At 40.5% G+C, this 13128-nt stretch overlaps 1 protein-coding gene across 5 annotated transcripts in view; it reads right to left on the bottom strand.

Annotated features, from left to right (window-relative positions):
• Positions 1–13128, bottom strand: part of LOC140728557 (xin actin-binding repeat-containing protein 2-like) — a 171053-nt gene that overhangs the window by 10217 nt on the left and 147708 nt on the right. For 4 of the 5 annotated variants that reach the window (XM_073047460.1, XM_073047462.1, XM_073047463.1 and 1 more), the window contains one exon: positions 3021–12693. In XM_073047460.1, coding sequence (XP_072903561.1) covers positions 3021–12693 — 9673 coding nt within the window. The remainder of the gene's footprint in view (positions 1–3020; positions 12694–13128) is intronic. The other variant, XM_073047461.1, reaches the window with a different exon arrangement.

Here is a 13128-nt window from a genome sequence, read left to right as displayed (position 1 = left end):
GTGATTAAGAAAGAGGGAAAGTTGGAGCTTCAGAAAAACAAAAGGATATTCAAGTCACTGGGGCCAGGCAGGATATACCCCGGGTTACTATGGAAAGTGAAGGAAGAGATTGCTGGGATGTTGCCAATAATGGTTACATCCTCCCTTACTACAGTAGTAGTAGCAGAACATTGGAGGGTAGCAAAAGTTGTTCTGCTTCTCTAGAAGGGCAATAGGGGCAATTCTGGGAATTATAGACCAGTGAGTCTTATCTCATCTGTGGGCAAACTAATGGAGAGGATTCTTAAGGACAGGATTTTAGAGGATTTGTAAAAGCATAGTCTTATTACAAATAGTCAGCAGGCTTTGTGAGGGACAGGTCAATCATAAGCCTGATTGACTTTTTCGAGGAAGAAAGGTCTGAAGTGATATACCTTGGAAAATGCATCTTGAAGGCAGAGTGTTAGGTTACTGGCAGAATTCTTATCAGTCTAGAGAATGAGGGAGTTTTTAAGGCTCAAGGATACAGAAGGACCCCAGCAACCAGGACAATCACTCTTCTCTCTGCTGTCATCAGGAAGAAGGTACAGGAGCTTTAGGACCCACGCTGCCAGGTTCAGGAACAGTTATTACCCTTTAACCATCAGATTCATGGACCAAAGGAGATAACTTCACTCACCCTATCATGAACTGTTACCACAACCTAAGGACTCACTTTCATGGACTCTTCATCTCATGTTCTTGATATTTATTGCTTATTTATTTTTATTATTATTATTATTATTATTATTTTGTGTTTGCACAGTTGTTTGCCTTTAGCACATTGGTTGTTTGTCCTGTTGAGTCTGGTCTTTTATTGATTGCATTGTGTTTCTTGGATTTATGTGTATTCTGGCTGGGCTGTATGTAGTGACGTATCTGTACTTTGATAAAAAACTTACTTTGAATTTTGATTTTGCAAAGTTGTCGCAGAAATTCATAGGATAATTAAGAAAGAGTATGGTTTTCATTAGGGGATCGAGTTCAAGAGTTGAGAGGTAATATTGCAGCTCTATAAAACTCTGCTTAGACTGCATTTGTGAATGTGCTTTATTCCTCACATCGAAACATACAGAGAAACGCATCGTTTATAACACTGAGTAACACAGTCCGTGGACGAACTGGGGTCAGACTGCACGTGTCTCCATGCATCCAGTGCCGATGAACCTCCCCCTCAACTTACTGACCCTAACCTGTACATCTTTGAAAGACGTGAGGCAACCAGAGCACCCAGAGGAAGCTCACGTGGTGACATGGAATAGGTACAAACTCCTCACAGACAGCGGCAGGAATTGAACCCGGAATGACGATCACTGGTGCTGTAAAGTATTGCGGTAACCACTATGCTACCGTGCCGCCCTTGTGTGTGATTTATCCAAATTCTAGTTGGAACATCCAAGGATGTAAGTGACTTTAAGGTAGGGCATACAGTGTATTCTGAGTAGAACTCAAGAATTATAAATGAAGATGTTGGCAAGCCAATCACAAATATTACTTCACATTGAAAACATGATGTAACATAATTTACAAGAATCCAACTAAGAATACAATACAAATAGGAAGCACCAGAGAGAAAATGATGAGTATACGGATTGTAACACTGCCGGTGTATAAATCTTTAAAGGCAGTTGGTGGAAAATAAGAATAATCCATAAAAGATAATGGTAATGTGTGCTTCACCAGAGGAGTTATATAATATATCCAAGAAAACAGGAAGTTCCTCATTTCTCTTCACTAGGAGTGGATAGAGGACTAGCGCAGTAGCATTGTGGTTAGCATAACACTTTACAGTACAGGCGACCTGGGATCAATTCCCACCACAGGTCTGTAAAGAGTTTGTACATTCTCCCCATGACATTGTGAGCTTGCTCCAGGTTCCTCCCACAGTCCAAAGATGTACTGGTTAGTAGGCTAATTGGTCATTGTAAATCATCCCATGAATAGACTATATTAAAGTGGGAAGTGCTGGGCCTATTCCATGCTGTATATCAATAAGATAAAATAAAACGTAAACGGGGAATTGATGTTCAGATTCTCACTTGACCTTACCATTAGGTCTTTTTGTTTCCTGCCAATCAGATCTTTTCCAAGAATGACATTTTATATACTTACTTCTCTTCCAGCACTGTCCGCAACCCTGATCCTTATTAGCACTGTTATACTATCAATAGCTATTCACTCATCAAATTTAATCAGATCCTCACACACTTTGCCTTTTTGGCTCCATCTTGCTTTCAAAACTTATCCTAAAATTTCCTCTTCAATCATATTTTCCGGTCTCATTATTTTCTTTCTTGTTCAGTGTGCACTTTATTTTTCACACTGCTCTGGAAACACTCAGTGAAACATTTATTCTGCAAGATTTTGGTAAAGGAAAAAAAAACAAGATGTTGAATTTGCTATGCAGAAGTGATTAATTAGCTTATATGGGAATATATCGCCTGTTTGCATGTGACAGTGGCCACACTCTGGTGAGACAGGAACATGCCTGTCCTAGCATGTGAAGTCATCTTCGGTGAACTGGGCCAATGAGATCTACAGTGAGATCCAACATCTAGGAAGGCAGAACTGTAATGCTCCATGGCGAGCGAAGAGCATGGCAAGGAACAGAAGATGTCATGGTCACCCACTGCAACCAAGGAAGACAACAGTTTGTGACGCTTGTTCGTACCACTGGACCTGGACTTCTGAGATCAAGCGAGGGGAACTGCCCCCGTGCAACAGCTTTTCCGCTTTAAAATCTCTCCCGGCACAAGTTTCCTGTCACCGGTGGACAACCAGCACTATAGCCGATTTCATTATTAGCTAAATATCAATAGTGTCACCCATTTTAGATCAGTGTTAGTATTTGTGTCCACATTAGAAAAGTAAAGAATATAACAGAGCACAGAAAATCAGTTAAAATAAATTGAGTATAAATTCCATTAGAATCTTGATCTGTAATACCGAGGATTAGTGTTGATGCTTTGTAAGTTTTGACTCCACACTCTCATGCAGATTACCAGTCAAAGCCATATGTTCATGAAGTACATCTTCTTGCCAGGTGGTTTCACTGCTGTCTGAGATTTCGTAACCAAGACTCCTGAATACACGTTCACTTTCCTGCCACGTATTTTGGAAATTCTTCAGCAGCTCTTCAGGAGTTTGATCAATTGCTATGTCTAAAGTCTGCCCCGAAATGACATCTTCATAGGTTGGTGGGGCATGCCTGGAGTCAATACCCGAAAACATTTCAGAGTGTTGAATGCTAGTTCTTGCGCTGATTGCTTCCGTTTCAAAGCCATCCGCATGTACAAACTGCTTATTAATTGCTTCAGGATACAACATGGATTGTGTTGACTTCCTCATTTCATCTCTGACTTTATGAGAATGTTGAGATTTTTTCAGTGGTTTTCTGTCCCTTGAAGACTGTTTCATGGGAATAGGTATTTGTCCAGTAATTTCAAACACTGGCTTAACAGATTTTATATCGAACTTTGGGACTTCTTCTAACTCTTTTATTTTTCCAAAATAATCATCTTTATTCTCATTTCCCATTTTTTCAGAGAACGTGACCTGTTCCTCGTGAAAATAATTTGTTTGATCAGGCATTTCAAATTGATGAACAAGTTCTGCAAGAGCCACTTGTGGCATTTGAATTTGCTGTTTTTTGGTGGCAGATTCATTCTCCTCTGTGTCAGAGCCCAGACGTTCTGGAACGTCTATGGGTTCTTTACGCATATAAACTTTGTTTTCCTCTGACCTTCTAGCTTCTTCAAACATTTCTGTTACAGAAGATCCAGATTTATGTAACATATCTAAAGCAGGTGGGTCAATCTTTAACTGGCGCCGAAGAGTTGCTGGCGATGGGATAATTTCTGACCTCTTTTCTGTTTTCTGAGCAAATGTAGGCTGCACAGGTTGTGAAATTCCCTGTGATAGTTTTGCAGTAGTATCTTTAAGTTTGACAAGCTGATCGTAGCGCCTGCCCCTTGTTGGAGAAGATGATGTTGAAAATGTGCGGATTCTGGACGTTGGCATATCTGAGTTGCACATTGATAATGGGGGTGTATGTGTAGCTTCCCTTTGGATGGGAGATGGAGTACTGTATGTTTTCTGAGAAGGTGGAGGAGATAGAGCAGTTCTAAGTGGTGATTCTGTGCGTCTAGCTGTCGACTCAATAGTGATGAAAGACGGGGATGGTGATGCCATTCTTATTGCCGGAGACTGGGCTCTCTGTTCTGCAAGTCTACCTTCGTTCACTTGTCCCCTTTTACTTTCACATGTTTGCTCTTCTATACATTCTTTCACCTGCTTTTCTAATTTGCAAGAGCCAATACTTATCTTGGATATCTTTTGTGAAGGCGAGGCAGAACGAAACATTTCATTTTCCAGTTTTAGACCAGAAATAGATATCAATGCTTTCTGAATTAATTCATCAAAATATGCAAGCTTAAGTAATGCTTTCTTTTTAATCTGTGTTAGTTCCTTTTTTATATTTTGTAAATTCTTCCCATTGATATCTTTCATGGTGAATTCATGGCCATCAGTAAGCCAAGTTGGAACCCTTTCTAAAAAGCTTTTCATAACATTTAAATCCATATTATCATTATCTCTTTCAAACTGAATTACTCTGAATAAAATGTTTTGCAGCTCCTCACGTTTTTGGTAACTATCACTGATTTCCACATAATACTTTGCAGCTCTTTTATCAAATTCCTTTTCAAATGCTGTCGTTTCTCTGCTTTCCTTGTTCTCCTGTTTTACATCCTCGGTGTGAGCAGGGACCAGCCCGTGCTCATAACTTGCATTTATTGCGTTAGAAACTTCTTGTTCCTTTGCCCGAAAGGTGCTGTATTTAGTTTCGACTTGATTTTCTCCAAATGTCCTTTCCGTCCAATCAAGCTGTTTTTGTGCGTGTGCTTGCATGCCCAACGGGCTTTGGTGAACTGCATGGCTTGCTAAGTCACCCTTCTGTCGCACTCTTTCTCCTTGAACCTTTTTAACAGCTTCTCCTTGAGTTTTAACGTGATGCTGCTTTTCTTTTTCTTTCTTTGCATCTTTATATCCAGCGTCACCCATCTTCTTGTTCTGAGATTTCGGAGTTTCTGCTAAATGAGCTCTGTATGGCTGCTGATAATTCTGTTGCACCTCTCTCTTATTTTTCACATGATCGTCTGTCAGGTTTGTTGTAAGTGTTTTTGACAATGCCATCCTTTCAATGTTCCAGTCTCTCTGTTCAGTTACTGAGCAACTATATTCATCCTGAACACTGAAGTTAAGTTGCTCTTTTTCTGCCACACCAACATGGTCATTTTGTTTTTGTTGAAGCTGTTGCTTAATAGCAACCTTCTTTTGACTTATATTTTCTTCTGCTTTTAAATGTTGCTTTTGCTCCATTTTGTATGGCAATGCATCGGCTTTCTTTTCCTGCATTTTTTGAACACCTTTAGGAAGCTGGGTAGTCTTAAGCCTAAATTTTGGCTCGGATGCTGACTGAGATTTCAGATTGCCAGCTTGTGCCTTTTTGTGCACCTCCTTGTGTTGTTCAATATCTTTCACTGAATCTTTAAGTGCGTTTAAAGTTGCTTCCTTATTCATTGCTAGATCTGCAGAATTGTTTAAGATATGATGCAGCTGTTCGGACGCTGACAACAGTGTTGACTGGGAGGAAGAAGCAGAGGTAACTGTTTTTGTGGATATCCTATCCACAGCAGGAGGCTCTTCTAACGTTGGAGGAAAGAATTGTCTCTCAGCAAAGGGACCTCCTGGTTTTGGACGAGGAGACTGTCCCTCAGTAGAGGTACTGCCTGATTTTAGATGAATGGAATGTCCCTCAGCAGTGGGACCCTCTACTTTAGGATGAGCAGGACGCCCCTCAGCAATAGGGCCTCCTAGTTTTGGGTGGATTGGATGTCCCTTAGCAGAAGGGCCTCCTGGTTTTCGATAGATTGGATGCTCCTCAACAATAGGGCCTCCTGGTTTTGGATAGATTGGATTGCCCTTGGCAGTCGGGTCTCCTGGTTTTGGTTGAGGGGCATGGCCTTCAGCAGTAAGACCTCCAGGCTTTGAGTGACTGACATGTCTCTCAGTAGTAGTCACATTTTCTGTTTCCATTAACTGAAAAACTGTGGAATTTAGATGATGGTCAGCAGCCGATGCTGCAGCCGACAAGACTGAAGGCTTCACATTTTCGGGTCCTGCCCTCGCTGAGAGCTTTGACTCCTCTGTTGCTTCCTTTCCTGTATTTACAGGCCAAGTCATTTTGGCTGCTTTATTTTTTTCTATTTCTTCTCTCTCTTTTCGGTATTTTTCTTCAGCTATCATTAAAGGAGTTTTAAATTTCCTGACAAAAGGTTTAGATTGTGGCTTTACAGCTTCTGGTGTAGGTGAAGGAGCAGGTGGTACAAAAACTCTTTTACTAGCAGAAGGAGATTTTGGTTCCTTTGGCTGGGTTGGTTTTTGAATAGGTTTGAGGGACACTCCTGGGGGAAATGGGGATTGTACAGCCTGTGGACTTGATGAACACAGAACAATATTTTCCTGCGTCAATTCCTGACTCTGCTGTTGAATACCCAGCTTTGATGATACAGATTCCTCGGGCATAATTACATTTGGTTTTAAAATGGATGCTGCTTTCTTGTTGATTTGCTCTTGTGGCTGGAGGTGTGGCATCTTTGATGTTGACTCCAGCTTCAATGTCTTGTTAACATATCTCCTTTGTTCCGAAGGAGACCGAGGGCAAGAGGTTGGAGGCAGTAGTAAATTCAAGTCAGACTGTAATGATGATGGAGGAAGGTGTCCTGTGATTAAGGATACCGGTGCAAGAGTTCTAGTGGGACTAATGGGAGGAGGGGGTGGAGGAGGGAGAGGAGAAGGAGGAAGTTCTGTTTCATACACCTCTGGTTTCATTTGGATGATAAGTGGTGGTGGTGGGAGAGGAAACATTTGACCATCATCTTCTCCAGGTGGAGGAGGAGGAGGAGGGGGAAGAGGAGGTTCAGGTGAAGAATACAGCGGAGCTGAAAACTGATCATCAGGCATGGCTTTTCTCCCCTTTTTCACATGGCTTAATACTTCCCTTCTAGTTCTGTCAATTTTACTGCCCATGCCATTTGTAACTATTCTTGATTTTTCAAATAAAGTTGTTCCAGATTTGACCATCGGTACAAGTTCTTTATTTATTCCCTGACTAAGGTTGTCAGCCTTACGCAAGTCATTAATGTTTATAATTTCATTTCTAGCTTCTACTTCATTTTCTATGGTTGAGTACAATGACGAAGTCTGAATGTCTTGATTTAACGTCTGTGCACTTTGCTGAGTGATATTAGTGCCCTGGTTGGTTGCACAGGTTACCACTTGTCCAACAACTGTATCCGATCCTGCACAAATTTCAGTATTTGATATATCAAAAAATTCAGAATTTTTTGGCAAATGGGAGGTTTTCTGAACTTTCTTTGAAACTGAAACAAACTGTTTAGGTGTTTTTCCATCAACTGAACAGAAAAATTCTTTACTGTCAACTGTAGATTTGTTTCTGGTCACATTTACTTTTTGAGAACCAATATGTTCAGAGGTACTTGAGGTTGCATACACATCTGAGATTGTTCTGCTTTTCTTAACAACTTCATTTTGATGTTGGTCATCAGGTAGTGAAACAGTTTGTGTTTTCTCTCTTGGATAACTTTTCACTGGATGATCTACTCTCGTATTAACATTTTGCGTACTCACAAGATGTTTCACGCTCTGTTTTGCCTGAATTCCCTTATTAGTGTGCTTGGTAATATTGATATTATTTCGCTCTTGAGCTGCTAAATGTGATTTTATGCAGGCCAGTGCATCTTCTTTATCCTCAATATTTTTTGCTACAGACATGTGTTTCTGGCCTTCACGTCGCACTACAATGTTACTTTGGCTTCCTGCTGATGTACTGGTGTGAAGTTGTGGCCAGTCTGGTAGTTTTTGGATTGTAGCTTTCACACATCCTTTTTTGCCCAACTGGTGTGGGAATGCTATCTTTTCAGAACTTCCTTCCAGCACACTTGCTGTTGTGGTTTGAAAGTCACCTTTCGTTATGACTTCCATTTCAATGTGCTTCATTTTACTTTGAGCCTCTTCCAAAGAAGTGAAGTCATCGCACACCACATCTTTCTCATTTTCTTTGACTCTACTAATTACTGACTTCTGTGATGAATCCAGGGTGCCTTTAATCTCCCCTGGGATACCAACAAACTTTTTGACATCTTTTTTATGACATTTTGCATCTTCAAGAGACTTGAGAGTTGCTGGTAAGTTGCCCCATACAACTGGTTCCTTTTCTACAAGTATGGGTTGATTAATGGCTTGATTGAGTGAATCCAAAGCTGCCTTTAAATTTCCGGGTATAATTTCTTCTTTTTCAGTGTTGGGAGATATATTTTGCTTTTCTGTGGTAAAAGCCAACATTGCACTTTGGACATCTCCAGATAAAATCTCAGACTCTGCAACTGTCCGTTCAATTTGCATTTGTTGCATCTGAAGCATTTTTTTAGCAGCCTCGACATCACCATGAATCATTTCCTCGGGTTCCTCTTGAACTACAACAGTTTCATCAGTCTCCAGCTGAAGGAGTTTAAGATAGTCCAATGCCCCTGATTCAATGCATGTTGTATAGAACTGAACATTTCCTTTTTCTATGTCATTTACTTTAACTTTCTGAGAAAGTCCACTGCTCTGAGGTGTATTTATAAGCTTATTAATTGCCCCTTGAACATCTCCTTTAATGTCTTCACCTTGGTGGACTTTAGTGTAATCTGTCCTGTTGAGAAGAGAATAAACTGTCATTTTGATGTCCCCCTTTTCACTCTCTTGAATTAGAATTCCCTTCTTTGCAGTAGTGTCTTGATTTAAAAGCTTGTCGATTGCTTGCTGAATATTACAACCAATTATTTCCTCTTTATTTACATCAATATCTGTTGCTCTCTTCAAAAGCTGTGCTGTTGTCAAATGGATGTTGCCTTTTTCATCATGGTCAACAGTAATTCCCTTCACTGGAGTTGCTCTCTTGGATAATAACTTCATCATGATATGTTGCAGATCTCCCCTGACAATTTGTTCTTTTTGTATCTCTGGGGAGGTTTGATTCAAAAGTTGATATTTAGCCATTTTGACATTTCCAACTTCATTTGCTTCAATCAGGATTCCCCGGGATTGAAGGATTTTGCAATCATAAAGAGATTTAAGGGTCTCCTTAATATTTTTCCCCATTATTTCTGGCTTCTCTACTGGACTTTCATTGAACTGGTGCAAAGGTGTCGTTTCAAAAAGCCAGGTTGTGGTTCTAACATCTCCTTGTGGAATATCTTCCTGAAGTATTTTTGTAGATGTTTTATTAACCTCCTGTATGCTGTCCAGTGGCTGCTTTTCAAAAAGCCAAATGGCCTGCTTCACTTCTCCTTTTTGTACATCTTCTCGCTCAACGGTCTTAATCTCCTTATATTCTGAATCTTCTCCTTTTATCTCATCAATGGTATGAGTTTCAAAAAGCCAAGTGGCCGTCCTAACATTACCATGTTGAATCTCACTGACACTGACTGTTCTGACATATTTCTGCTGGGAGTTGGACTCAAATAGCTGGGTACTTGATCTCACATTCCCACCTTGCACGTCACAGATTGTTTTTGGGATTACTTTCTCATCATCTGCAATTTTGTCCAGTGGCTGTGTTTCAAATTTCCAACGTGCAGAAGTTACATCGCCTTTTTGAATATCCTCCTGTGTCACAGCTTTGATGATATATACTTCATCATTTTCATTAATTAAGTCTAAAGGCTTAGTTTCAAACAACCATCTGGTACCCCGTACATCCCCAGTGATCACTTCCTCTTTCCGAACTGTCGTCACTTCATGGTAACACCCTTCCTTGTCTTTAATAGCATATAACGGCTGGGTTTCAAACAGCAGAGTGTAGTTTTTGACGTCTCCTTTTTCTATTTCATCCATACTAAATTCCTTACAATGTGTATTTTCCGATGATTCTTCCTTAATCTGATCCAGTGAGAAGGTCTCAAAAATGAAGCGTCCTTTACCAACATCTCCACCCTGAACATCTTTGACTGTGCAAAAATTTTCTCTTTCTTCAGACCTTTCTCTGATCATATCTATTGGATGATTCTCAAAAAGCCAGGTACATTTAATGACATCACCCTTCTGAATATCTTCTGCTGTCACAGATCTAATTTTCTTCAAAGTTTCTTCTGAACTGGAGCTAATCAAGTCAAGGGATTTATTTTCAAAGATCCATTTCTTACGAGATACATCCCCTGACTGAATATCTATTTCAGTTATTTGTCTAAATTCTTCCTTCTTTTCCCCTTGGATATTCCCCAGAGGTTCAGTCTCAAATAGAATCCGAGCTAACTGAACGTCACATCCCTGTATCTCTTCCTGCTGAATGGTTCGCATTGTGATGAATGTTTCTGAGTGATCTTTTATTGTGTCTAAGGGCTGTGTTTCAAATAACCATGTACACGTTTTCACATCGCCTTTCTGGATCTCGCTTACTTCATTTTTAACATCGACCTTTTCATAGAGAGCATCCATTGGCTGTGTCTCAAACAGCCATCGGCAAGTTTGAACGTCCCCTCTGATGTCATCAAGCTCTTTTGTAGTGATTTCTTCACATTCTGCGCTGTTGAAATATTTTATGGTATCAAGTGGCTGTGTTTCAAAGAGCCACTTGGCTGTTTTCACATCACCAGATTGTACTTCTTCCTTAGATATCCCCCTGATTATTTGAAACTTCTGAATACTTTCATCAAATTGATCAATAGGAGTCGTCTCAAACATCCATCTGCATGTTCGAACGTCACCCCTCACAATTTCTTCTCTCCTCACAGTTTTGACTTCATGATAGTGTCCAGCACTATCTTGAATGGCATATAGCGGAGTTGTTTCAAATAAAGTTCTATTAGACCGCACAGCGCCACTGGTTACACCATCCACTTGAATCTTTTTAGATTCATCAATGTGACTTAAATTCATTGTTTCAAACACCTGCCTATAATTGCTCACGTCGCCTTTTTTGATTGCTTCTAGTTGGATTGATTTTGTATATTTTTCTTTCTCTTCCCCAATCATCTCAAGTGGTTGGGTCTCAAAAACCCAAGTCTGATGTCTCACGTTCCCTTTAAGTTCTTCGGAAGCAATCGTATGTTTAAGCTGTTCTATGTCTGTGCTGTCCTTCAGAGCATCCATAGGAAGTGTCTCAAACAAATGTTTTGTTGAACGTACATCTCCCCCTATTATTTCTTCCATTTCTACCGGCCTTGAATTGTCATTGTCTTTTAGTGAGTCAATTGGCTGGGTTTCAAACATCCAGCATTGTTTGCTCACATCGGCACCAAGAATTTCTTCTTTATACTTGGTAGAAGAATCTGTTTCAACCTGTTCTTTGATGCTGTCCAGTGGATGCATTTCAAAGAGCCACTTAGCCCTGCTGACACCGCCTCGATTAACTTCCTCCCTGGAGATCCCGCATACAACCTTTATACTTGAAACATCCTTATTAATCATGTCTAAAGGTTTAGTTTCAAATAGCCAGCGAGCTGTTGTGACATCACCTCTCTCAATCTCCTCTCTTTTAACAGTTTTGATCTCCAGCACATGACCAGCCTGGTCCCTAATAACATAGAGGGGCTGGGTTTCAAACAACTTCAGTGTCTTCTTCACATTTCCTTTTATTTCTTCAACTTCAGATTTTAACTGCAGGAAGTTACTTTCATCAACAGAATCCAAGTGCCCAAGTGTGTCAAGGGATTGAGTTTCAAATAAATACCTTGCAGTTTTGACATCACCAGCGGTAATGTCTTTAGTGACAGTAGTCTCTGTGGCCTGATCACTTTCCTGGTACTTCCTGTTCATTGAATCCAGCGGCTGTGTTTCAAACAACCAGGTGGCAGTGCGAACATCTCCTCTGGCTAATTCGGGAATCTTGCCCGTGATGTCTGTAGAATCAGGAGGACTTACACCAAGGGTATCGATAGGCTGCGTCTCAAACATCCAAGTTGTGTACTTTACGTCACCTCCCGCTATCATTTCCTGCTGGGAAATGCATTTTCCATTGCTTTCATCAGGGGATTCATCCTTGATGGAATCTAAGGGTTGAGTCTCAAACATCCAGCGCATGGACTGCACCTCTCCTTTGAGGATCTCATCCCATTCTAAATACTCCCTCTCTGGGCTCACACATTTCTGAGGACTGAGACCAGTGTGTTCAAAAACATATCGAGCCTGCTGTACATCCCCAACTACATTGGTTTCTTTCGTTTCTTTCGTCACAATCTCACTGATCTCTTGAATTAATTCCTTTTCCAGGTTCCTCCTCATCTCAGGGTTGATATGTTTATATAAACGCTTCAATTCGTACAGATTCCTCTGTTTGGCATATAGGTCCTTGGGAATGACTTGTTTTCTTGAGGAAGGGGATGGTTCGGGATGCGGCGACAAATTTATTTCAGGAGGTGTATTGAGCAACTCCGGCGGAGGAGGAGGGAATTCTTCCATGCTCCCACGGTTACTGGAACTGACAGAAAATGAAGCAGCTGCACTCTCTATTTCTCTCAATGTGACGACTTCAGTAAGCTTGCCCGCTCTTGCAGAAATGTTGGATGTGGAGACAAGAGGAGGCCACTCCATATCTTCGAAGTTAAGTTCTGCCTTTATGGAAAAGTCAATAAGCAGGTTGAACTATGGAGAGTATTCCGGCGCTGATATCCAACATGCTGTTTGGACATCTGTTTCAAATCAATCTCCATGCAATGCACAACATCATTGTCATCAAACCGTTTCACCAAACGCTCTAAATCTCACAAAGACAAAATATCGTGTTACTTCTTCAAATTGCTTCTCTGCTGCAGATATTAAAATTAGGTTCTCTTATTTCCCGGCAGCTGTAGTTAATGAATCATCACAGCGTAGAAGTGAGTTCTTACCTGCGCGTTTCCTTCAAAATATCCTTAAATTCTCCACAACCGTTTCTTTGCATACCTAATTTTATGACTTAATGGAACAAAGGAATATGTAGGGGAGAATGATGAAAGGGTGGAATTTAATATTTACATGATAAAAGGAAATGGCAAAAAAAATAATGAT

Source organism: Hemitrygon akajei, chromosome 5 (genome assembly GCF_048418815.1).
Source record: "Hemitrygon akajei chromosome 5, sHemAka1.3, whole genome shotgun sequence".
Lineage (NCBI taxonomy): Eukaryota > Metazoa > Chordata > Chondrichthyes > Myliobatiformes > Dasyatidae > Hemitrygon > Hemitrygon akajei.
This window is presented reverse-complemented; position numbering and strand designations above follow the sequence as displayed.